Raw genomic sequence first — 24967 nt, forward strand, 5'->3', positions numbered from 1 at the left:
AAAAAATCTTGGCGCTTCTTTGTTATGATAGCAAAATTAAAAAATCCAAATAATGTATTTCAAGTAAAGCTAATGGTTTCTACTTTATTGTCATGTTGCAGGAATGAACATATCCAAAAATTATGAAAAATGATAAGGCAGAAAATTAATTGTTAATGAACACAGTTCTTGAAGACAATTAGCAAAAATTGAGTTTTGTTAAATTGGCCTAAGATTTTCAAAGTTTTAAAACAAACAAAAAATATCATGCACATTTGATTTTAAATAATAGTTTTGTATTAAAAAAGTGATAAACTTTTTATTAAACAAAATGTATAAACAAAATTTTTTTTCTGTTTACTTTTTATAAAAAAAAAATTTGTAAATAAAATTATATTTTTAAAATGATATTCTATCATGATTGTAAATAAATATTTAGTGCTTCAACTTTATGAGACGCAAGTGAAAATTGTATTCCAAGTAAAAACTCTTTGATATACTCAAGTATTAGGCAAAAATAAGTATCCTCACCAAAACTTGGGAAAAATGATTGAGAAGTTGAATGAAAAATAAAAATCAGTTTTTCATATTTTTTGCCAATTCAACTATCATTATTACTGACTTACCTCCCCCTGCTTTACAGGATTACTGCTTTTATCAATTTTTATTTTTAATTAAAATTTTGCTTGATAATTTTCCATAATTTTTGGTGTAGATACTTATTTTGTCTTGATATATAAGCATATTGTATTCCTGTAGGGATGTGTATATATTCTGTACATATAAAGACGAGTATGTAATGAGTGTCATATTGAACGTGCATCTGTTCTTCATACACATATTTACGTATGATCGCTTAGTTTTCAAAATGTCACAAAACAACTTATCTGATGTATGTTCACATATAACGACAAATAAAGGACGGAATAAGCATCTTTGTCTCTTGTCGGAGTCTATCCTGCCTTGATAGAGTACAAAATAGACTTCATGGATTAGTGGGGGATGCCCTTTTCTCTACCCTGCAACCTCTCTCCCACAGAAGAGACGTTGCGAGCCTATCCTTGTTTTATCGTTATTTCCATGGCAGGTGCTCGTCTGAACTCCAATCTCTTGTCCCCCCTCGCTAATCTTTCACGAAAAACACCCGTCTAGCTGAATCGACTGTGAAAAATTTCCCCCACTCTATATCTGTGCCTAAATCAAAATGCGGATTCCATGAACAAAACTTCTTTCTTAGAACTGCACGCCTGTGGAACTCTGTTCTGTCTGCCTGCTTCCCACTGGACTACAACTTGGATGTCTTCAAGTCCAATGTTAACAAATTCCTAATGAACCGCCCCCTTAAGTAAACACTTCATCAAATCTCCACACTAACGTAATGTACTTGCAATAACCCTTATCCCTGAGTGGCTTCTTGGCCTTGATAAGTGGTGATCACTGTGTAAAAAAACCCTAAAAAAACCTTCGACAAAAGGGATGATTACCATTCTGTGGAGTTACAGCATTTAGCCAATTTTATTGTTTTACATATTTCTAGCTTAATTATTTTTCATTACATTCAAGTCCTATTTCAAAACATTCTTCCATTATCAAAACACCTTGTTATCTTCATAACAGTGTCACTAGTTCAAATGTCGGTCACTCACCTCTCTACCCGGGACATCCGATATTGCCCAGCCATAATATAATAAGTATTTCAAACAGTTTTCCTGTTCATTTATTTGGAACTGCGATTTTTACTTGTGCCTCTTGCAGTTTTCACCTGTGGCCCATATTGTGTGAGCAATCAATATTCTATCTGCTCCTTTTTCATAAATCTCCAAAGTTTACAAAACAAAAAAAATTTGTAAACATCTCCGCATAACATCCATTTTAAATGATTGTTTTGTAAACTTCACAGATTTATAAAAAAAAAAAAAAATTTACAAACTTTTTATTAAACAAATAAAACGTTTATAAAATTTATTTTCTTTATAAATCTAAGAAGCTTGCAAAACAAAACGTTTTGTGAATAAAACTTTTTTATTTTAAAAAATCTGCAAAGGTAAATATGTGCATATTGTTTGTTTATAGTTCAACTGAAACTAAGAGAAACTAATGTCAACACAATGTGTACTTTTATTATTTGCTGAATCTGGGGTGCCTCAAATCTAATTGATCCATAGCTTCTAGTGCTCCAGTAGCCTCTTCATAATTAATAGAGTTCAGAATTATTTTGTATATTGTATGAAATGTATAATTAGGAATCTGAGCTTGTTTATTAGCAGCGGTAAGTTTTCTGCATATCATGTTTGTCAAGTTTTCAAATGTCATTTACCAATGAGTCCAATGTTTCTTCAGAATTAGAAGTTCCATATGGAAATAATATGGACACATTAGTTGTTCCATCCTGATTCTAGATAGAATAAATTCTATTGACAAATGGAAACAACAGAAGATTGGAGAAAAAATAGCGAATTCACATGTAATAAAATTTGGTGATCTTTAAACCAAAGCATTTCAAATAAAAACATTATTACGTACTTACATGTTATGTTGAAATTATAAATTCCAAAAATTACAAAAAATGATTCAGTAGGTGATGTGCTTAGAAGTGTTTTAAATATAAAATCAGCCATAATTACATCTTGAGATTTTCTGTGTAAAAATGACAGTATGTAAATATTTAGTCAAAATTATCAGTTGTAGTTACCTCCCCCTGGATCTTGTGAACTTTCCAACATTAAAACATAAAATTTTATGAATTGCTAAACTCGATAATTATTATTTTTACTTGTAATCATTTTTCCTGGTTTAAAGATAAGCAGCTTACACAAGCACATGAGATTTTTTATAGTTTTGTACTTACCTAAAGAGTTCTAGACTTATATTTCTTTTCTTCTTTTATTTTTCAGCACCTCAACTTAAAATATCTGACGATTGTTTAACTGTAACTGGGGACAAAGGTTACAGTTTAGTGCGAGCCACACATGGTAAGAAATACTTTGATCAGAAAGAAATGTTTTGTTAGTAAATGCTCTTCTTAATCAATTTAGTAATGTTTCAGTATGGTCACATACATTTATAACAAGAAAGAATTAGACCACAATCTGATATTAAAAACTGTTTGTTAATGATACTGTGTTCCAAATAAAAATCTATCTAAAAAAAAAAAAAAAAGAATCAGGGTTCAATCCTCAGTTGAGTCATATCAAAAACTTTAAAATGGTAATTGATGCTCTCTTGCTAAACACTCAACATTATAAGATATAAATCAAGTGTAAGTGGAGAACTCCTGGAAAAGGAGTAGTGCTCTCTTTTACAACTTGGTGTAGTGGCTAATGAAAAGAGAGCCTTTCGGTCACCCTTGACTATGGTCAACTATTTTATCTACTCCTATGAAAAAAAAAATCTATTCGTTATTTTCATTTACTTAGAATGTGCGCTTGAAAAAACTACACAAAAGTCTGATTAAAACAAAAAATTACTTTAAACCATGTTTATTTCATCATAGCTAAAAAAAAAAAAGATTAAATAAGATTGAAATTCTAACATTTCTAGGGTTTGTATTACTGTACACATAGATTCGAAAAAGTTGTCAAAAAACAAATATATAACAAATAAATGTTATCAAAGGCAAGATAAGTTACTTTTCTACCTAACTGGATATATTTTTTGTGTTTTTATTCGATGTAACATGTTTATTCAGCTCGAAAAACATGCAGTGTTTACCAATGTATTGGAAAATTCAAAATGGCGGCCGACTGTCTCTTTAACACAGTAAGTTTGGGAAAAGATGTTATAAATAATAAACTAGACGAAATACTATTAAAAAACAACCGAATATATGTCAACTTATGTCACGGTAACATATATTGAGCAAATTTCTAACAGTATTTTGTCTAGTTTATTATTTATAATACCTTTTCCCAAACTTACTCTCTCTTGTCATATATTTGTTTTTTGACAACTTTTTCGAATCTATGTGTACAGTAATACAAACCCCATTTCTATTTTATTGCAAAACCGATTTAATGTGAAAATTACTTCTTCATATTGTATGAGGTATTCGCAAACTTATAGCATGAAAAAATGTATTTACTTTATTGCAAAATCGATTTTTTTTTATAACATTTCTTTATCAGGGGAAATGGGAGGGGAATTCACTAAGCAAAACAAAAATGAAAGTAGAAAGACTCCCGGGCAACACTGGAAATATTAATCCAGGTATTTAATATATTGAATAAAAGAATGACAAGATCAACTGATTGCCAGCTGTTTCATTTCTTATTGATCTTTCATGTTTATCCTATACTTGATATTTCTTGACATTATAGAGTGTTCGTATGATTTATTGCCTGCATCAAGATGGAAGTTATGTTTTAAATCAACTTTGTTTGTCACTGTGTTTAATGTCTACATTGTTTGACCGATTATCATTAAACTTTATCAAAATATTATTCATAGTCTTAGAACTGATTTAATTTTGAGATATTTGGGTCAAGGTCAAAGAAAAGGCGATAACTTTGGTGGTTCTGTTCATTATAGAGACTTGCGTATTGTAACCAATGAAGTCTCACATCTTATATGACCTTGACAAAGCAGGGGAGGGTAGAGTGGTAGCTCTAGATATATCTAAGGCTTTTGACAGGGTATGGCATGAAAGCCTTCTCAGGAAAATCAGATCATACGGTATCACTGGAAAAATACTTAACATAATTAAATCCTTCTTAGATAAGAGAAAAATTTTTTTTTTTTTTTTTTTTTTTTTTTATATTACATTTTCACCCCAAACAAGGCACATTGCCACTTTGGTGTAGGGGGCTACTACCAGGGGAAACATCTACTGGGGTACTATGTAGGGATTAGGGCAGCGAGATGTTGGTTCACGTTGCACTTGAACTTATGCATGTCAGTACAGTTGGGGAAGCAGTGACCCGGAATGGAATTCCAAAGTCTAGCAGTTCTGGGGAAGAAACTACTGGAGTAGAAGGATCTTTTACATCTAGGGATCTCTACAGTGTGGGGGTGGGATTTTGCAGCTTGTCGGGTCTGTCGAGGGTGTTCACGTCGTGGGGGCACAAGTGCTTGCAGTTCTTCAGAGCATTCACCATTATAATACTTGTAGAACAGGCAGAGGGATGCAACGTTTCGACGATGGGACAGAGGCTGAAGTTTTGATGCCAGTTTAGGGCCTATCAGATTTGCGACTCTCTTTTGAACCCTGTCAAGGAGCAAGAGACTAGTAGCCGATGCACCGGCCCAAATATGACAGCAATACTCCATACATGGGCGAATAGTGGCCTTATAGAGGTACAGGATACTTTCGGGTGTTAAAAGTTTTCTAGCACGGTAGAGAGAGCCCACCTTCCTTGCAGCGACCCTGGCAATGCCCTCGATGTAACTGTTCCAACTCATGTTTCCAGTGAACGTTAGGCCAAGGAGCTTGAGAGACGTACTCTCAGATAAAGAGTCGTTGGCCATTGCTATAGGTGGTAGAGAAGGTTTCTTGTAATTATTGAATGAAACCAGTTTTGTCTTGGTGGCATTGAACGTGACCATCCATTTTTGTCCCCATTCCACTACTGATTGGAGGTCATCCTCTAGTGTTTCTGCCATTACTTTAGATATATGTTCGTTTGTTTTCCTGTCGTGCCTGCTATAGAGTGTGGTGTCATCAGCATATATCCCCATCTCAGAGGCAATCTTGTCGGGGAGGTCATTTATGAATATCAGGAACAGCAGAGGTCCCAGGATAGATCCTTGGGGCACTCCCGCATTTATATCATATTGTTTAGATGTACGACCGTCGAGGACAACCTGGATTTTTCTCTTATCTAAGAAGGATTTAATTACGTTAAGTATTCTACCAGTGATACCGTAAGATCTAATCTTCCTGAGGAGACCCTCATGCCATACCCTGTCAAAAGCCTTAGATATATCTAGAGCTACCGCTCTTCCCTCTCCCGCTTTGTCCAGTGAATGGTATATGCGTTCAGAGATTACAGTGAGGATGTCTGCCGTGGAACGGGCTTGTCTAAATCCATATTGACGGTCGGTCAGAAGTTTAGCATCTGTAAGGTGCTGGACTAGAGCATGGTTTATTAAGGTCTCAAATATTTTGGCAAAAAGTGGGAGGAGGCTAATAGGGCGATAATTTAATGGGTCAGTTCTTTCGCCAGAATTCTTGAATACTGGTACTACAGAAGCAGTTTTCCAACAGCTCGGAAAGCAAGATTCATTAAGGCATTTGTTGTAGAGTTTGGAGAGAACTGGAGCTACTTCGGCTGAGCACTTTTTTAATAGCACAGCTGGGATGTGGTCGGGTCCACATGCTTTGGAAGTGTCAAGGTTTTTTATGATGGCATGCACCTGAGCAGGGGTGATTTTCAGGTCGTCTAGCGTGGCGTCTGTCCGCATAGGAAATTGAGGTAGGGGGTGGTTTAGAGGGTCCAGTGTGGAGTTTGAGGCAAACCGACTGGCAAGCATGTTAGCCTTCTCGGTTGCTGAGCAAAGAACCTCGTGATTGTTGGTTAGTGGGGGAATTGTTGATTGCCCATTATTTACTACACTGTTGTAGATTTTCCAGTGTCCTCTATGGTCGTACATCTAAACAATATGATATGAATGCGGGAGTGTCTCAGGGGTCTATCCTTGGACCTCTATTATTCCTAATATTCATAAATGACCTCCCTGACAAAATTGTCTGTGAGATGGGTATATATGCTAATGACACCACGCTCTATAAAAGACACGACAGGAAAACAAATGAATACATATCTAAAAAAATGGCAGAAACACCCCCAATCTGTAGTGAAATGCGGACAAAAATGGATGGTCACATTCAGTGCTGCCAAGACTAAACTTGTTTCCTTCAATAGCAATGGCCAAAGACTCTTTATCTGAAAGTACCTCTTTTAAACTCCTCAGCCTAATATTCACAGTAAACATGAGTTGGAATAATAACATTGAGAGCATTGCCAGGACCGCTGCGGAAAAGGTAGGTTCTCTCTACCCTGCTAGAAAGCTACTAATGCTCGAAAGTATCCTGCACCTCTATAAGGCCACCATTCGCCCATGTATGGAGTATTGTTGTCATATTTGGGCCGGTGCGGCTGCTACTAGTCTCTCGCTCCTAGACAAGGTTCAAAAGAGAGTCGCCAACCTAATAGGTCCTGAACTGTCATCCAAGCTTCAGCCTCTGTCCGATCAATGAAATGTAGCCTCCCTCTGCTTGTTCTACTAGTATTTTAACGGTGAATGCTCCGACGAACTGCAATCACTTGTACTCCCTCGACGTAAATACCCCTACAAACCCGACAAGCAGTAAAATCCCACCTCTTCACAATTGAGATCCATAGATGTAAGAGAGCCTTCTACTCCAGTAGTTTTTTCTCCAGAACCACTAGACTTCGGAATTCCCTTCTGGGTTCCTGCTTCCCCAACCTTACTGACATGCTTCCCAACTCCCCACATAGTACCCCTGTAGCTTATGTCCCTTATAGTAGCCCCCTACATCAAAGTGGCAATGTGCCTTGTTTGGGGGTAAAAAAAACCAAAAAGAAACCAAAAAAAAACAACAATGATGGTTGAAACTAATGGAATTTTGACTTTTGATTTTTAAGTTTTAGCTTGATCACATGCATAGTTTTTGAGTTATCAATGCTTTCATGGCATAAGTTTGAGGATATTTCATACAATATGAAGATAAGTAAAACGTAGATAAAAGTTTGTTCAATCCTTACATTGTCAGATCAAGGTATTTAATCACACGACTGACTTATGTTCTTGTTATTTTATTCAATAACAGGATTGAGGTGTTCACACAACGTTATGTTTCATACTCACCCACATTGTTTGCTATTTTTCATTTTAAACATTTGAGGTTTTTTTGGTTTTTTTTACACAGTGATCACCACTTATCAAGGCCCGGAAGCCACTCAGGGATAAGGGTTATTGCAAGTACATTACGTTAGTGTGGAGATTTGATGAAGTGTTTACTTAAGGGGGCGATTCATTAGGAATTTGTTAACATTGGACTTGAAGACATCCAAGTTGTAGTCCAGTGGGAAGCAGGCAGACGGAACAGAGTTCCACAGGCGTGCAGTTCTAAGAAAGAAGTTTTGTTCATGGAATCCGCATTTATTTCTGTCTTTTAATCATTGGCAGCCATTGTTTCAAATAATAATGTGAAGAAATGCAAAAAATGTTGGTTTCCATTTCACTTGACAACATATTTACTCATTCATTTACAATCAACTTTTTTTAATTAATAGATTTTTTTACAAATAATAAAATACTTATTCAGATTTTCTCTTCCCCTTCCACAATCACCACCACCACCAATAAAAGAGTGAGATTATTTTCCTATGTAAACATTTAATATAAACTATTTTCCTTTACAGCCTTTCCTTTCTTGGTTTTCAATGATGTATTAGTTTTTATCAATGTTTTCATGGCTTAAGTTTGGTAATACTTTATATGCAGATAAGCTTTTGACTCGTCCTTATGTTATTAAATTGATGTGATCATTAAACTGACTTATGTCTCTGTTAGTATTATGTTTGATTAAACAAAAATAATCAGTTTTGCATATTGTTTTATTTAATTTCAGAATCTTTTCATTTGTCTTTTAATATTAGGATGAAATGTTTTAATGAAAAAAATATAGTTATTGTAGTGGAGTCGAGAAAGGTGAAAGTAGGAAAACACGGCGACTGGTGAGAATACGAAGAACATTTATATCCAGAACAGGGTTAATGATATAGGAAGATTAGTAAGTCCATAGGGAGTCGTCTCTGTATGACATCCGGATAGCTCTCATTGAGCGGTCTATACTTGCTGCTTATATGGCTAATGGATAAGTTTGTCTTAGTGATTATAAGGGTGTGCATGTCCCCACAACAGTTAATTCCAAACCAAATATTTTTGCTTATGCTTAGACTCATCTTCATAAAATTCAATAAAAGCATCTACCATTAGTCTCTTCCTCTTAGACCTAGTTAAAAAAAGAAAAGTCTCAAATCTAACAGGTCTTGCACCAAGCTCCAACCTCTGTTCCATCACCATCATGTTGCATCCCTGTGTCTATTTTACAAATACTTTAACACTTTATGACCTGAATTATGATGTGGATGAGTAAAAAAAATATTGTTAATTTTGGATGGCGGCATACTGAATGTAAGCAATGGACAGTTGCAATTTGGAGGTATCTGGCATCTACCCAGATACTGAACTAATATGTACAAGGCGTATTTGAATCGATTTCCACTTATGCTGTCATATTCGTTTATTTACAACTAAACAAATTAGTTCAACCAGGTCATAAAGAGTTAATGGAATATACTCTGACAAACTTGTACGACTTTGACATACACCTGACAACCTCGTCTAGCAACAAAATACCCCCCCCCTTTCGCTGTTGAGGTCCCTAGATGCCAGAAAGTCTTTTACTTTAATAGCTTCTTCCCTTGGACTGCTCAATTTAAAAATTCTCTCCCTTTTTCTAATTGTACTAACATTAAGAAGTTTAAATTTAATGTGAACAGACATCTTGCTGCTCAACTCCCTATAGTCTCCAGTAGACATGATCCCAAATAGTAGCCCTTTACTTTTGAAGTGGTGAGATACCTTGTTTGGGGTGAACAAGAGTGAAAAGGTGCCAGGAAAAAAGGAAATAAAAATGTAAACTCCATAAGAGTTGGTTAAGTGAAATTGTTTGAATCTTTCTTCCACTTGGTTCACTGAGTATATTTTTCAGATAGTTTTTGAAATTCTTTCTTATGTATCCGGTTTCTCGTATAATTACTGGAATGATAGAGATCTTTTTCATGTCAGATGGCGATGAAGTCGCTGAAGGCGTTTTTAATATCGCTTAGATTTTTTTAAGCATTTCTCACGCAGAAAGTTGTTGAGATGCTTGCAAAAGTGGTAGTCGGTAGTTGAGAGGTCTAGAGAGTATAGTAGAGGAGGCAGAGTTTCATAGTCCAATTCATCTTCTGCAGTGTCGGTTTAGCAACATGCAGTTAGGCATTGTCGTGGAGGAGAATTGGGCCTTTTCTGTTGACTAATATTGGTTGTTGAAGGTTCTTATGTATTTCATCTATTTGTTGACAGTACTTCTACACTGTAATGGTGTTGCCTGCATTCAAAAACTGTAATGGATGAGACCAATTGCAGAAAACAGTCAGCATGACCTTTTTTTGTGCAACTCTAGCTTCAGGAAATGTTGTAGAGCTTTGTCCGCATCTAACCACTGAGTTGAGCATCACTAGTTGTTGTAAAAGAACCCACTTTTCTTTTCAAGTCACCACCCGGTTGAGAAATGGGTCGTTCTTGTTGCATTAAAGAAGGGAAGATAACACTTCATAAAGGCTTTTTTTTGTTTGTCGTTCAATTCGTGAGGCACCCATTTATCAAATTTTTTGTCTTTTCAATCTCTCTCAAGTAGTTGAAAATTATTTCATACATTACCTCTAATTCAGAAACAAGTTCTCGAACAATTGTGTGTGGATTAGCTTCGACTAAGACTTTTTATTGATCATTGTCAACATCTGATGACCGACCACTACACTCATCATTTTTAAGTCTCTTGTTGCTGCCACAAAATTTCTTAAAGCACCATTGTGCTGTGCGTTCAGTAGTGGTTCCTGGGCTATCACAAGCTGTTTCATCAGATTTTGGCCTAGCTTGAATTGAAATAAGAAAATTGTGTGAATTTGCTTTTTTTTCTATCTTATATTCAACATTCCGGAAATTTTTAAAATGATTGTAATTTTAATGATTAGATAGAGTGAAAAACGCTCTTTAAAATTTTTGCCCAAAAATATTTGTCCAATCCAAACTTCATTCCAATATCTCTGGAAAAGTTATGTATGACCTGCAAAAGTTGACTCACGTCAGCGTTTGAGTGGGCATACAGCTTGAGGTCATCCATGGTTGACTCTTTTGTTTGGGTTTTGTTGGCGTCCCTGGCTCAGATTGTAGGTACTCCGGTTTTTGTTGAGTAACTTGCTTAACGGATCTATCACAAATCAGAAGAGTAAAAGAGATAAGCTATACCCTTGAAAGATTCCTTTTCTGATTTTGTTGTTAGGGATTTTTATAGTTCCGTTAGTCATGACTTGGTTTGTGAGCAAGCAAACTGCATGGAAGCAAGCAGAACTGAACAACAAAATAAAAAAAAAGAAATGGAATGAACAAAAGAAACACAGAATGGCTTACCTAAGGATTTGATACTAGCCGGAATTCAAGGCTATATGCAAATTTGCCAGCTGAGTCAGATATATATATTATAGTGGGATAGATTGCTGAAACAATCTTTCACTTGGTGTTTGTATCACTAAGTGAAAGATTCTTATGGAATATTAAGATAACCTACCCCACTATTAAGTGATCTTAGCAGTTGGGTTGGTTGGTTTCTTTTCTTACCTTTGTAGTCGCATAGTGCTGTGGTGCAAAGTGGAGGAAGAGATTACTAACTTGCAACTTGTTTACATATGAAAACGACAAAGACATTTTTCTCTTCAGAAATATGTCTTCTTCATGACGGGCTCCTTGCCTGGACCAATATAACTTTTCCTCTCCAGAGTTTCCTGTCTTCCATCAGCTGCCTCAGATCTTCAGGTTCACAGTTGGCGTCGTGTGCTATTTGCTGGATGTACGTGGATCTAGGTCGTCCTTTGCTTGCACGTCCGTATCGTAGAGTCCATAACAATACATCACTCACCAATTCATGCTTGCTCCTCAGATAGCGACCAGAAAATCGTAGGCGTCTTTCTCTGATGGCATTAGATATGGCAGGTATGTTGCCATAAAGTTGTTGCTTCATGGGATGATTTTGCCAAGATATATTTAATACTGTTCGAAGCATATGAGTGTATGTGCCGTCTAGTTTTCTTTCCAATCTTTTGGTGAGTGTCCAGGTTTTAGCACCATAAACAAGGACAGACTCTACCACTGCCCTGAATAACTGCTTTTTCAGTTTGTTAGTTAGTCTTGAAGTTCATACTGAACGCAGCCCATCCAATGTGGCCCATGCTTTTGAGATGCAAATCTTGATATCTCTCTCTGTGGAAGCTATGTTGCTGCCCAGATAAGTAAACTCAGCGACTTCTTTCAGTGTTGATCCAACCAGAGCCCTGATGTCTCTTTTCACATTGAAAGTCATAAACTTTGTCTTATCCGCATTAATGTGGAGACCAATGTCATTTGCAGACTTTTCTGGCTTACGTAACAGTGTTTGCGCATCAGCAGTGTTGTTCGCGAACAAAGCAATATCATCTGCGTAATCTGCATCAGTTATGTGTGCTGATTGATGGCGTCTGTTTCTGGATTCATTTAGGGTGATGCCTAGCGTGTTTGTGTATATCAACAGAGGTGCGAAGTACAAAGTTTCTTCTTTTCAAAAATATACTTTATTACAACTTAAGAGAACATGATGGGTCCAACGCCTACTAAAATATCAAATAGTCTTAAAACCTCAAATTTTACATTCTCTTTCATTCAATTCCATTCGACTATTGGTTTTCTACCTTAGAAATATCTCTCATCCAAAAACGCATGCATTTCACTCGACTAATCCAACAAACTACATGTCTTAGCCTTTCAAAAGCGACTTTTCAATGTTGTTTGTTTTGATAACCCAATCCAACTTATCTAGAATTCACAGGTGTAACTTTTGTTTCTTAAGATGACACTTCAGAGTATTTTTAAGCAAAATTTATATTGCTAGTCACCGTCTGACATTGATTTTAATTTTTTTCATAAAACTTGATAAAACAGTAATTTCAGTTTTAAACAACATCTTTATTTTTAGACATAGAAAAAAAAAACCTGAAGCATTAACAATGAGACATTCTTTTTCATTTTTAAAAGATTTTTTATTGAAATTTATCAAACAATAAAAAAATGTTAATTAGCAAACAAACAAATTTAATAATGAAGTGCAAAAAAAATAACAATTATTATTCTCTTATTGATATAATTCTCTGTTCGAATACTTACCCCTTTGTCTGTGACACTGCAAAAATTTTATTAGATGAAGGTGAGACATCATCTTTTACCGCTAACAATCTTTTTTTTAAATTCATGACCAAAACTCTTCATTACAAATGAGAAAATTGTTTCTTTATTTGATTTAACTCCAAATCTGTTATCATTAAGCTTTAAGAAATTAAAAAAAAAAAAATGAACTAAAAACTAATTAAACATTTTTACATGGCCAATAAAGAATTTATTTTTCTTATTTAATTTCAAATGTTTTTCTTTTCAATATTTAAAAAAAAATATTTTTTCAAATTTGATGTGACAAATTATTAATGAAATTGCCAATGTATTAAATTTCAACAGCCGACGAAGAAATTTAACCTAATTTAAAGAAAAAAAAAAAAATTTTTTTTTTCGACATAGCCAATAAAGAAGTTGTTGATTTCCTAATTTGATGAAAAAAAAATACTTTTCAAAATTGAAATTGCCTTTCGTTAGTTTTTGTAAAAAAAAAATAAATAAAATGGAGTTATCTCCCATACATTAGCAGCATATTCTACAGATACGTCACCAAATTTTACTGGAAACAGTCCATATTTTATTATTATTATTATTATTATTATTATTATTATTATTATTATTATTATTTAAAATATATTATTTATCTAATTTCTTTTGCCACATACATTTTGCTAAAAAGGAATTCACCATTTGCACTCAAAGAAAAAAAAAATGAATTTCTTAAGTAATAAAAAATACTACTGGATTGATTCCCATAAAATTTGGTTATTGTTCCCCCCCCCCCCAACATAACAAGTATGCATTTTTAAAAATTAGAATTTTATTAAAAATATAAATTTATATCAAAATTACCAAAATGTTAAAATGTATTTTTATGAATTGATGTTAATGTATTTATGTGGAAGGTTTTATTTTTATGTTAATAACAGGAATTGAACGTTTCTAATTTAACATTTCAAACTTTGTGTAGCAATAGTGAGCTCGCAAAACAACTATAGATGTATATTTTGTTAAATTATTCTTATATTTTTATACGTGTTGCTGTGTTTTATCGATAATACTATATGGCATGCACATTTTTATATTCAATAAATGGAAATAAATATATGAACTAAGAAATATATTTTTTCTTCCTGAAAGGTCACAAAGTATGGTACCATTTTTGATATAATGATTATACTAGCATATATAAAATGTGAAGTTTATATACAGTTTTTCTTTTTTTGCCTAGCATTTTTAATAAAGCACTCACATACTAAACTCCGATTGTAGTTAAATGACTGAAATATTAATTATAACCTGATAATGACAGGTCGGTGTGTTTTGATCTTGGGCAGAAATTTTGACGTTACAATTTATAAAGTTAGGTTTTAGGAAAGAGATTTATGTAGATATATTTAGTATCTATTCTATCGTTGGTCAGAGGAAGCTAAATCCTTCTAGACTGAGACAATTTTTATTTTTGTCCTAACCTAGAAATCGAAACGTATTTGTAATTTGATTCCCCCCCCCCTTCTTCTCTGCAACCTCTCTCTCACAGACGTAATGTTGCTGATCTCAGTCTTTTCTATAAATACTGTTATGAGACGTGTTCTTTATAACTGTCTTATCTGTTCCCTGCTTCCTTTGTTTGAGCTCATTTGATTTGTTAGTCTCATGGTCTTCATCAATTTGCTGATTTGATACCTCACTTTGATACAGCTTCCTATTCCAACAGCTTCTTTTCAAGAACAGCAGGATTGTTGAACTCTCTTTCTGCTGACTCTTTTCCTCCTACCTATAGCCCTGGTTTATTGAAGACTAAAACCAATAATCATCTACATTCTTTCTTATAATCAGCTTTTGTTCTTGTTAGATCCTTACATTAAGTGGCTTCATGCTTGTCTGGAGTAATTTTTGTTAAAATAAAGTAATATTATTTATTTGTAGTACCACAAATTCAAAATTATTTAAAATAATTATCAACATTTTAATTATTGTGTCACATAAATTCAAGTATCATTTTTTTTTTTTTTTTTTGCAATCTCATGAACTTTGAATAGATTTTCCTGTAATGTTTTTTGTTTTGTATTATTCAAAAGGAATACGCTGTGGGGCTTGGTATTTTGAAGTAAGAATCGATGAAATGCCACCTGATACTGCTACAAGAGTTGGTTGGTCACAGCCACTCGGTAAGTATGAAGAAAGGTGCCAATTAAAACTTATATGACATCTTAAGCAATTTAAAAAATTGTTTCTTTTAACAAATGCTCTTTTTGTTGATCCTTGTTATTGTTTGATATTGTGATAACATTTCATAATTTTGTCAAAGTTTCAGAAAATATCTTTCATTTTAATCATTACAAAATTATAGCAATGTTAATTGTTAGCTGTTGCCATTTTTTGTAATTTAAAAACTAAAAGCAATGTGGCTTCTTTTGCAACAGATTATGACCTTGTGATCGTAAAATGTTGGGTACGCAGCTTGTAGCTATGTAGTTTGCATAACTGAGCTAGTTAAATACAAACGGAATCTTGTTATAATGACACAATGGTAAATATTTATTGAGATGGGTATTTATTATTTATTCATTTATTTTATTGCGGACTATTATTCTCATCTTTTAGTTGTTGTTTCACGACGTTTCGACCAACTATTCATCTGGCCTTCAACAGGTGGTAACCGCAACGGGATAGGAATGCCGAATCTTCTAATTGCATTCTCAGCAATTACTGCTATCCATAGTTGTTTTTCATCTCACTCTGGTTACCACCTGATGAAAACCAGAGAAATAGTTGATCAAAACGTTGTGAAACAGCAACTAAAAAAATAAGGATAATAGTCCGCAATAAATAAATGAAGCAAAAACATGTTTACAATACTAAAATAGTTTAGGACAATAAACAAAGGGTGACCTTTTTGCTGACGTAAGTAGGTTTTGAGAAAAATTTGGCAAACACATCAGAGAGAGTTTCTAGATTGAGGAATTGAGTTTCTAGTTAGACTGAGAGATTCGCTTGGTGAAAGAAGATCATCTTTTGCCTCCTGGGAGCTACGGGGATGTTTATGGCCAAGATGTAAAAAAAAAAAAAAAAAAAAAAAAAAAAAAAAAAAAAACGAAATAAAAAAACTGGAAGCATCTTCAGATGAGGGAAAACTTTCTACTCTAATAGCTTCTTACTTCTGACCACTTGTCTTTGGTATTCTCTCTCTCTCTCTCTCTCTCTCTCTCTCTGCTCCATTTTCCAGATTGTATCAATATGCAAAAATTTAAATGTGTAAGCAAACATCTTGTTACACAACTCCCCACTTGGAATGCCTCTTTTAACTCTGACCTTTAATCACAGCAGTCTCTTGCATTTTGATTTCTGTATGCCTTGTTTGAGTTGAATAAAAAAAAAAAATTAGGACTTAAATACATTTTATAATAAGAAAAAAGCTACACAATATCTTTAATTATTGTTTGTGATTTTCATCATATTTTGAAATTATAAGAAATTACAAGAAAAAACTTGCCATCACATGATTGACTAACCTGGTGTATTATGAATCTTAAAGTCGTTTTCTAATGAGTTGCCAACTATCACAAACAGATTGAATGCAACATAAAATTTAAATTTGAACAATTTTCTACCAAATTATCAGTTTCACAATATCTTTATATCAAACACGTGCATAATTGTTATCCTGTATGTTTAAGGCGATCCGCAGAATGCACTTTTGGGTTCTGTTATTTGCGCTGATGATAAAAAAGGGTCAGTAAATTAATTGCATTCGTCCCTTTGGATTAGACCACAAGGAACGCAGGTATGATGGTGCTACTTGGTGTTGCTCACTTCAGAGTATATAATGGCACTCATCCTAGTTTGGTTGAACTGGCTTCCTCCAAAGGAGGAAGTATTAAAGAAATATAAAGCTCACAAGTGGTCCTCAGTCAATTGTATTTCCCAATGACCTGAGGTTTCTGCAGCTTTTGTTGGAAGTTACCGGTCCTCCTTGTTGGATTGTGTAGTGGACTTTCCGTCAGAGTTCAAGTTGTGGATAACTTGACAAAGACTAAAGTTACTTCTCATGAAAGAGGAGAACTATTTATGGCACAATGGGAGATTCCATTGTGCACACATGGGCCAGTCTATTCCTTGGATTGTGATTGGCTGAATCACCTGATTGGATATGCTTGTACATAAATACAAGCCCTCAGTCCAGCTCAATCTGATGTCTGTCTTGTGCATAAGCTGGACCCTTGGTAAGTGTTGCTGCTATTATTATTATTGTTGTTGTTGTTGTGTGTTATTGACTAACACAGTTCTTTTGATTATTCTACACTCCTACATACAGCGTCTGGTCACACATGTGGTACTGACCAGGTTCAACGTAGCTTAACTTGAGTGATCTCATGAGAACCAGTATGTCAACATGATTGTGTCGTATTGCCATTTCAGAGTTCAGCACATTTGCAACACCTTAAATACCAATATCTGATAATATTTTGCTATTTAAATTCATTTCATTTAAAAAAACAAAAAACAAATGTCCAGTTAAAACTTGAAAAATACACAATAAGCATTTGAAAAGTTGGTATTTTTTAATCAGCATAACTCCAGATGTATAATAGCTAAAATTAAAAAAAAAATTCATTATTTGAAGGTGAAATAGCACATGGTTCACACAGACCTGAAGAATCCTTGAATTTTGACTTTTGCCTTATTTCTAATATTTCCTTGAAAAATCCTCGACAATATGAAAAATGTCTTGAAAATTTCTTGAAAAGGCCTTGAAAATTGTATTCTTTATGTCCAGTAAAAATTTGTGTTGAAATATTAAAAATAAAATGGAAATAAATACTATTAAATTTTAAGTATTAATAAAAATACCATTAAAATTTTTTTAAATATTGAAAATAGAATCTGACATTAAATGGGCTGGTAAACAACAAAACAAAATAAACCAAATACAATACACAAAAGTCCAGCTAGAATTCGTCACTGACAACTTTCTCTCTCAACTTCCAATACGTCTCTCCCCACTGCCTCTGCCAACAGACATTTTATCAGAAAACTGACCCCCATTCCATTTGTATATATGTGCAGTGGAATATGAGATCTCGTGAGATTCTATGAGACTACACCTTATAAATCCATGGCTGCCATCTTTAATTTCTCTTTCTCTCAGATCCCATCCGAAGGTAAGTTGTATGACCGCACAGCACACACACACGGAGGCGCTTTCCTCTTTGATTATTACATTCAACTCTACAGAATCGAAATATATTGTTCTGAAATTGCATAGTATTGTGGATACAAGAGTTATGCCCCTTTATCACAAAACTGCCTTAGATAGTTTCATGATGATTGAAATCTCTATTTTTGTTCTCATTTATAATTTAATTTTATAATTTTTTTTTTAATAGAAGAGGAGTAGAGGCGGCTGCCATAAATGAAATTAAACCTGGACCCTTTCTAAAAAAATACTTTACTTTCGTGGATAGGGCTCTCCAATAGCGATTTCCCTCTAAAAAAAAAAAAGAATTTGATAATTTAAAATTGGGCTGGTCAAACCAAAAAAAAAAAAAAAAAAAAGACAAGATAGCAGCCATGTTGGTTGGAAATTAAAAGCTGTAAAAAGAGTTGATATTTGAGATGAAATAAAAAGTATTTAAAATTACTTAAAAATACCAAAAAATAATGCAGGTAGGTGACAAAGTAACTTATTGGCTACGGTAACGTCTATTTGTTGTGTATTTGATTTCTTACCATTTTTTTTTGAATTGCTGTGGACTGTAAAACAAGCCCCAAATTTTGTTTTATAAGCTTGAATTTTGTCTGGAGAAGGTCTTGAAAAATATTAAAAAGCCTCGAAAAGTCCTTGAAAATGGACATTGGAAATCTGTACGAATCCTGTATCATTTAATGTTATCAAGACATATACACTACTTTTAATGTTATCACATAAAGGAAAGTAATTCTTGAGCTATTTTCCTTTTGCATATTGAAGTTATATGTGTGGCGAGATGGAAAGAGAGAAGGATAGAAGTTATGTTACACTTTTGCAATGCCGGGCAGCCTTGTTAGTAAATATTGAAAACCTGGATTACTTTTTAAAATCAGTTGCTGTATATTTAAAAAAGAAAAAAAACTATAGATTTTTTTTTGTTTTGTTTTTTACAAGTCACCACTTTAGAGGATGACCTCCAATCCGTAGTGGAATGGGGACAAAAATGGTTGGTCACATTCAATGCTGCTAAGACTAAGCTTGTTTCCTTCAATAACTACAAGAAACCTTCTCTGCCACCAATAGCAATGGCCAAGAACACATTACCTGAAAATACTTCTTTTAAACTCCTCGGCCTAACGTTTACAGGGAATATGAACTGGAATAGATACATTGAGAGCATTGCCAAGGCTGCTGCAAGGAAGGTTGGCTCCCTCTACCGTGCTAGAAAACTACTTACGCCTGACAGTATCCTATACCTCTATAAGGCAACCATTCGCCCATGTATGGAGTACTGTTGTCACATCTGGGCTGGTGCATCTGCTTCTTGTCTCTCGCTCCTGGACAGGGTTCAAAAGAGAGTCGCCAACCTGATAGGTCCTGAACTGTCATCTAGGCTTCAGCCTCTGTCCCATCGACGAGATGTTGCATCCCTCTGCCTGTTCTACAAATACTTCAATGGTGAATGCTCTGACGAACTGCAAACACTTGTACCTCCCCGACGTAACTACCCCCGACAAACCCGACAAGCTACTAAGTTTCATCCCTTTACAGTAGAGATCCCTAGGTGCAAGAAAGCCTTTTACTCCAATAGTTTCTTCCCCAGAACTGCGGGTCTTTGGAACTCCCTTCCGGGATTCTGCTTTCCCAACTGCAATGATATGCAGAAGTTCAAGTGTAATGTTAACAAACATCTTTCTACTCATCTCCCTTCAAAATGACCCCACTAATTAAGTCCCTGATAGTAGCCCCCTGCTTCAAAGTGGCACTGTGCCTTGTTTGGAGTGAAAATTGAATTAAAAAAAAAAAAAAAAAAAAAAGGCCTGGAAGCTACTCGGGGATAAGGGTTATTGCGTGTACAGTATGTTAGTATTGGAGATTTGATAAAGTGTCTTACTTAAGGGAGCGGTTCATCAGGAATTTTTTTATGTTGGACTTGAAGACATCCAGGTTCTAGTCAGGTGGGAAACAGGCAAACGGAACAGATTTACACATTTTTTTTTTATTGAATCGAAAATGTTTATCAACATATTAAAAAGTGCGAGATTGTAACAAAAGACAAAACCCTTCAGTTTTAAGGAAAGTTTGATTTTTTTTTTTCATTTCTTTCTTTTTTTTTTTTTTTTTTAAACCTTTTTTGTGTTATTTTGATTGACAATGTGAATTTGTCCTTTTTAGGAAATGTTCAAGCACCTTGTGGTTATGATAAATTCAGTTATTCCTGGAGGTCAAAGAAAGGGACATGTTTTCACCAGAGTCGAGGCAAACATTATTCTGATGGTTACGGAGAAGGAGATGTATTAGGATTTTACATTTACTTACCACAACCTGATGATCCTGGAAAGTTGTTGCCTCCAACTTACAAAGATAAGGTAGGAAAGCTTTTACTTATATTTATTTTTTATTTTATCTATTTCTTGCGGGGAAATCATTTGATCTTTATTCCTTTTTTCATTAAAATTTTTTTTCATCTTTTAAAAACAAATTATCTCATGAAGAAAATATTCTTCCATTTACCATTCTATTCTTTCGCCTTTTTATTGTTTATTTTTAAAAAGTGTATTTCTTATACAATTGCTTAAAAAATACATATTTGAATTTTCCAAGAATGATAGAGTTTTCTGAGAAGAGGAGCAGATGGGAGATGTTTACTTTGATCAAAATAGAACTTCCTTCTTTAATCAGATTTTTTGGATTATCGATTTTCGAGACTTATCGAATGCATTCCGATGCAAACCTATTAAAGAATATTTCCAGACCGAAAAGTACAATTGTGTGCAATTTTTAAAAAAATTGGCCTAGCCATTTCTGAGTCCATTATTATTAGTATAATTATTTTTAATACCTACAGACAGTAGTGTTTCATCCTTTTGGAAATCATCAGTCCAGAGAGTTATGATTACAGCAGGTTGGGAGATTCAAATTTGGCCATAAAGCCATAAATATATATATATATATATATATTTATACATTCCAGTTATATATATATATATATATATATATATATATATATATTCCAGTTAGAAAGATATCCAATAATTTAGAATAATTGAATTTCAACAAGGGTCGTTGACAGTGCTCAGTCAAAGAGAGCAAATTATATTTTTTTATTATTCTTTATGTAAATACCGTCATATCTTGCTACAATGTGCAGACCATTTCAACCAAGAAAATTTGAAAATGATCTTGTACTTTTTTAATTTTTGCATTTTAATTCTTCTTGCCTGATAAGATCAAATATGATTGAAATGGTCTGCACAGCATAGCAAGATATGACTGTATTTACATAAATAATAATAATAATAATATATATATATATATATATATATATATATATATATATATATATATATATATAATACTAAAATTCTAAGAATCTTGTTTGCACATTGAATGTTTTAAATGGTGTAAAGAAGGGAAGAATGGAATAAGAAGTGGTGGAAATAGTAACATCAACAACATAAGAGGAGGATTATATGAACAAAGAAAAAATGATGATCATTTTATTCTCTCATTCTCTTGATAGTCTTTTAAAAATATCTATTTTTTTGCTTCACAATCATTTAGGGCCATTGGATGATATAAAATAATGTTGAGCAACGTTAACCTTACAGATATGTTTCAGCTGTGTATGTATTATAATGTGTAGGTTCGTGTTCTTTTTAGCAATTAATCTTGATGTATGATCTTTTAGGTTTTTTGAATTCTTTAAACTACTGTTCTCATTTTGTCAGTTTCATGTTTCAGTTAATGTAACCTTCGACCTTCTACAGGTATATCTTGTTGAACTTGGGAAGCTTTCTGTCAAATGCAAGAATCTGCACACAATTTCAAACAGAACCCTTTATTTGATTCACTGGGGTAGCATGCTTGTGGACCCGTGGTGCAGTGCTTACAGTACTTGGAAAAATTCAGTTGTAAAAATGGCATTCTTCTGAAGGTTGAAGGTTCAATCTTCAGTTTGGCTGAGCGAAAATACAAATTAGGGCTTCTATTCAATCATGGCTGATGGAACAAGAACATGCTACTCCTGTGAATTAAAATAGATTGTTCCATTTGAAATTGCATGCAGATTCCTGAGTTTTGTGAGTTATACAAGATATATCTAAAGTTCGAAAGAATCGGCTGAAACGTTGTGAAAATGACAATCAAAATAAGAACAGTTGTTTGAAGAATTCAAGCAATATTTTTGGGTTTTATTTACTTTCATGTCTTCTTGGATTGACTGTAATTGAGATCTGATATTTATAGACCACGATTTACTGGTACACTTTGAAAGTTAGCCAAAGCGTTCAATGTGATCCAGTCAATGGTGTAATTAAAGAGCGTAGGCAAGAGAACACATCCTTGTCAGATGCCAGAGTAAATGTCAAAGAACCCTGACCATACATGCAGACCTTAGTGCAGGTGGAAAGATAGTAAGCTTTGATTAACTGTGGGATGGCAAGGTTTTTATTCAAAAACTGGAGTTTTTCTGCCCTGTCATGTACTCCTTCAAAAATGGCAGACCTCAACTCCACTTTTGTTGTTCTATAAAGAAAAATATGCTTCTTTTCCTCTTCCTTCCTTTACGACATCCTCTCCCTTCTTCCATATTCTCTGTTCACTTCTCCTTTATTCTCTCTCTGATCCCATATTCTCCTACTCCTTATCATATCCTTACATACTATTTCTACTTCATTTCTTGGCCCATCTTCTTTCCATTTACCCATATCCTCTTTCCGCTTCTCTCATACTCCCTCCCTCCTCTCATGCTCTCTTCCTACTCCTTTCTCCCATATCCTCTTCCAACTTCCATATCTCCTTCCTCTTTCTATCCCCATTCACCTCAAATCTCATCTATTTCTGATAAGTTTGTGTTCATAAATAAATAGAAAGAAAAAAAACTAAACTGAAGACTTTTTTATTGTAGACCTCAGAATTGAAAATAAACTATTTCTCATGAAATACTAATTTAGTTAAGAAAATTACACATTTTGTAATCGTTTAAAAAATTTTGTCGTCATTTCTGCATGACTTATTGGCAAATGTATGAACTTGCAATTTCCTTCCAACTATGGGTGAAAATACTTGGGTTCAATTCATTGTATACAAAAACGTGATTAAGTAACCTCAAAAAGGGTTGAATTGACAAACAAAATCAAACATGTTCTTCGAAAAATGTCCTTCTCTCTTTTATATTCAAAAAGTGAGTTTGTTTGTATGATTATCTTACATCCAAAAATGTGCATTTTTTTTTTTCAGAAGCACAAATGAACCATCAAACTTGATCATTGTCTTTAAATTTTAATAAGCCAGAAATTATTTTCTAATAATTTAAATGTTTCAAGTTTCCTAAGCTCACAAAGTAAAAACACACCAGTCATTTTAAGCCATTATTGCTACAAAAAACAATGGCTGGCATAGTAATAATGTTGTGAATCTGCAAAATTTGAAAGTGATTTTGAAGTCTTTAACATGTCAAAATTAGAAAATAATTTCTGGCTTAAATTAACACATAAAGTTAAAGAACATCAATGAAGTATTCTGATTTTAAACCAAGGGAAAACCAGAAAACAGGCTCCTCTCCCAATAAAAAAAAGAAAAAAAATTATTCTTATTCTTGGATCTAATGTGAACCATTTAACCTCCATTTTTCACCTACTGCTTCTTTACCACTGAGCCACACATTCATGTCTTAGGTTCTGCCTGACCAGAATCAAATTTGGAGAGAGAGAAGAATGAAAACAAGAAGTGGGAGAAAATGATTTTCATTTACCAAAATAAGAAAGAAATAGTTCACTTCTGCTAACAAAAAGAATTTCTTCCTCTTATGATATAAATTATGCTAATCATATGCAAAAGATTTATGACGATCCATTTTTTTTTTTTTTTACATTTTTACCCCAAACAAGGCACAGTGTCACTTTTACAATACTTAATCACATTAGTAATTGTTGGTGTTTGTCGTCTTCTGCTATTCTTTTTTTTTCTTTGTGAAAATTCCCCACACTTCAATTACTACTGAAATTGGTTCAATTCTGAATTGTGATTATTATCATTGGATGAACTTGTTTATTAATTTGCTTAATTATATTAACCAAGAACATTTTATAAGCAATGAGGTTATCTTGATTTTAGCATTCATAAACAAAAGTAAATCAAGTCATTTTATTCTTTTGTTCAGTTAAAATGTCTACATTATTTGCTTAATCAATTTTTCTTTCAAAAATTGTATTTCATTTTTGGTCCCCTGACAAAGGAGGGATTGGATCTAGTAATTCACTCCCTTTTGTTCGTCTGTTTGTTTGCACTTTTCTCAATAACCACACCTTCGATTTTTACAAAATTTGGCACAAGCATTAGTGATGGTGTAAGTAAATTTTGCCAGAACGGATTTTCTGTGATAACTCTGGTTGCCCCCCCCCCCTCCTCCTAGGGAGCATTATGGGGGTGAAATCGCCCTCAAATTGTTTGTCCGTTGGTTCGTGCTTTTCTCAATAACCATGCCTTGGATTTTAAAAAAATTTTACACAAAGATAGTGAAAGTAAATTTTTCACTTTTGAAGGCGGACACAGCATGCTCGGCATGTTCATCAATATATTGTTTTGTGGATTCATTGAGGTTTTTTGATCAGAATTAATTTCACTTTTATATTGGTTTATTAATCGAACCACATTATTGATGAAAGGCTGTAATTCATAAACTTTATACAATCCTCAGAAGCCGCCAACACCAACTCCTATTTTTTTCCAGAACACTTTCCTTACCTTGTTCATCAATAACTTATTAAATTTCAACCCTTCACTCTAAGCACCTTCAATTTTCAT

The 24967-nt window shown here is 33.8% G+C and overlaps 1 protein-coding gene across 2 annotated transcripts in view; it reads left to right on the forward strand.

Annotated features, from left to right (window-relative positions):
- LOC145295853 (set1/Ash2 histone methyltransferase complex subunit ASH2-like) overlaps positions 1–24967 on the forward strand; it is a 417474-nt gene that overhangs the window by 114262 nt on the left and 278245 nt on the right. For both annotated transcript variants that reach the window (XM_080141580.1, XM_080141581.1), the window contains exons 12-14: positions 2874–2951; positions 15048–15137; positions 20336–20529. In XM_080141580.1, coding sequence (XP_079997706.1) covers positions 2874–2951; positions 15048–15137; positions 20336–20529 — 362 coding nt within the window. The remainder of the gene's footprint in view (positions 1–2873; positions 2952–15047; positions 15138–20335; positions 20530–24967) is intronic.

This window comes from Euprymna scolopes, chromosome 16, assembly GCF_053919585.1.
Source record: "Euprymna scolopes isolate OS-2025 chromosome 16, ASM5391958v1, whole genome shotgun sequence".
Taxonomy (NCBI): Eukaryota; Metazoa; Mollusca; class Cephalopoda; order Sepiida; family Sepiolidae; genus Euprymna; species Euprymna scolopes.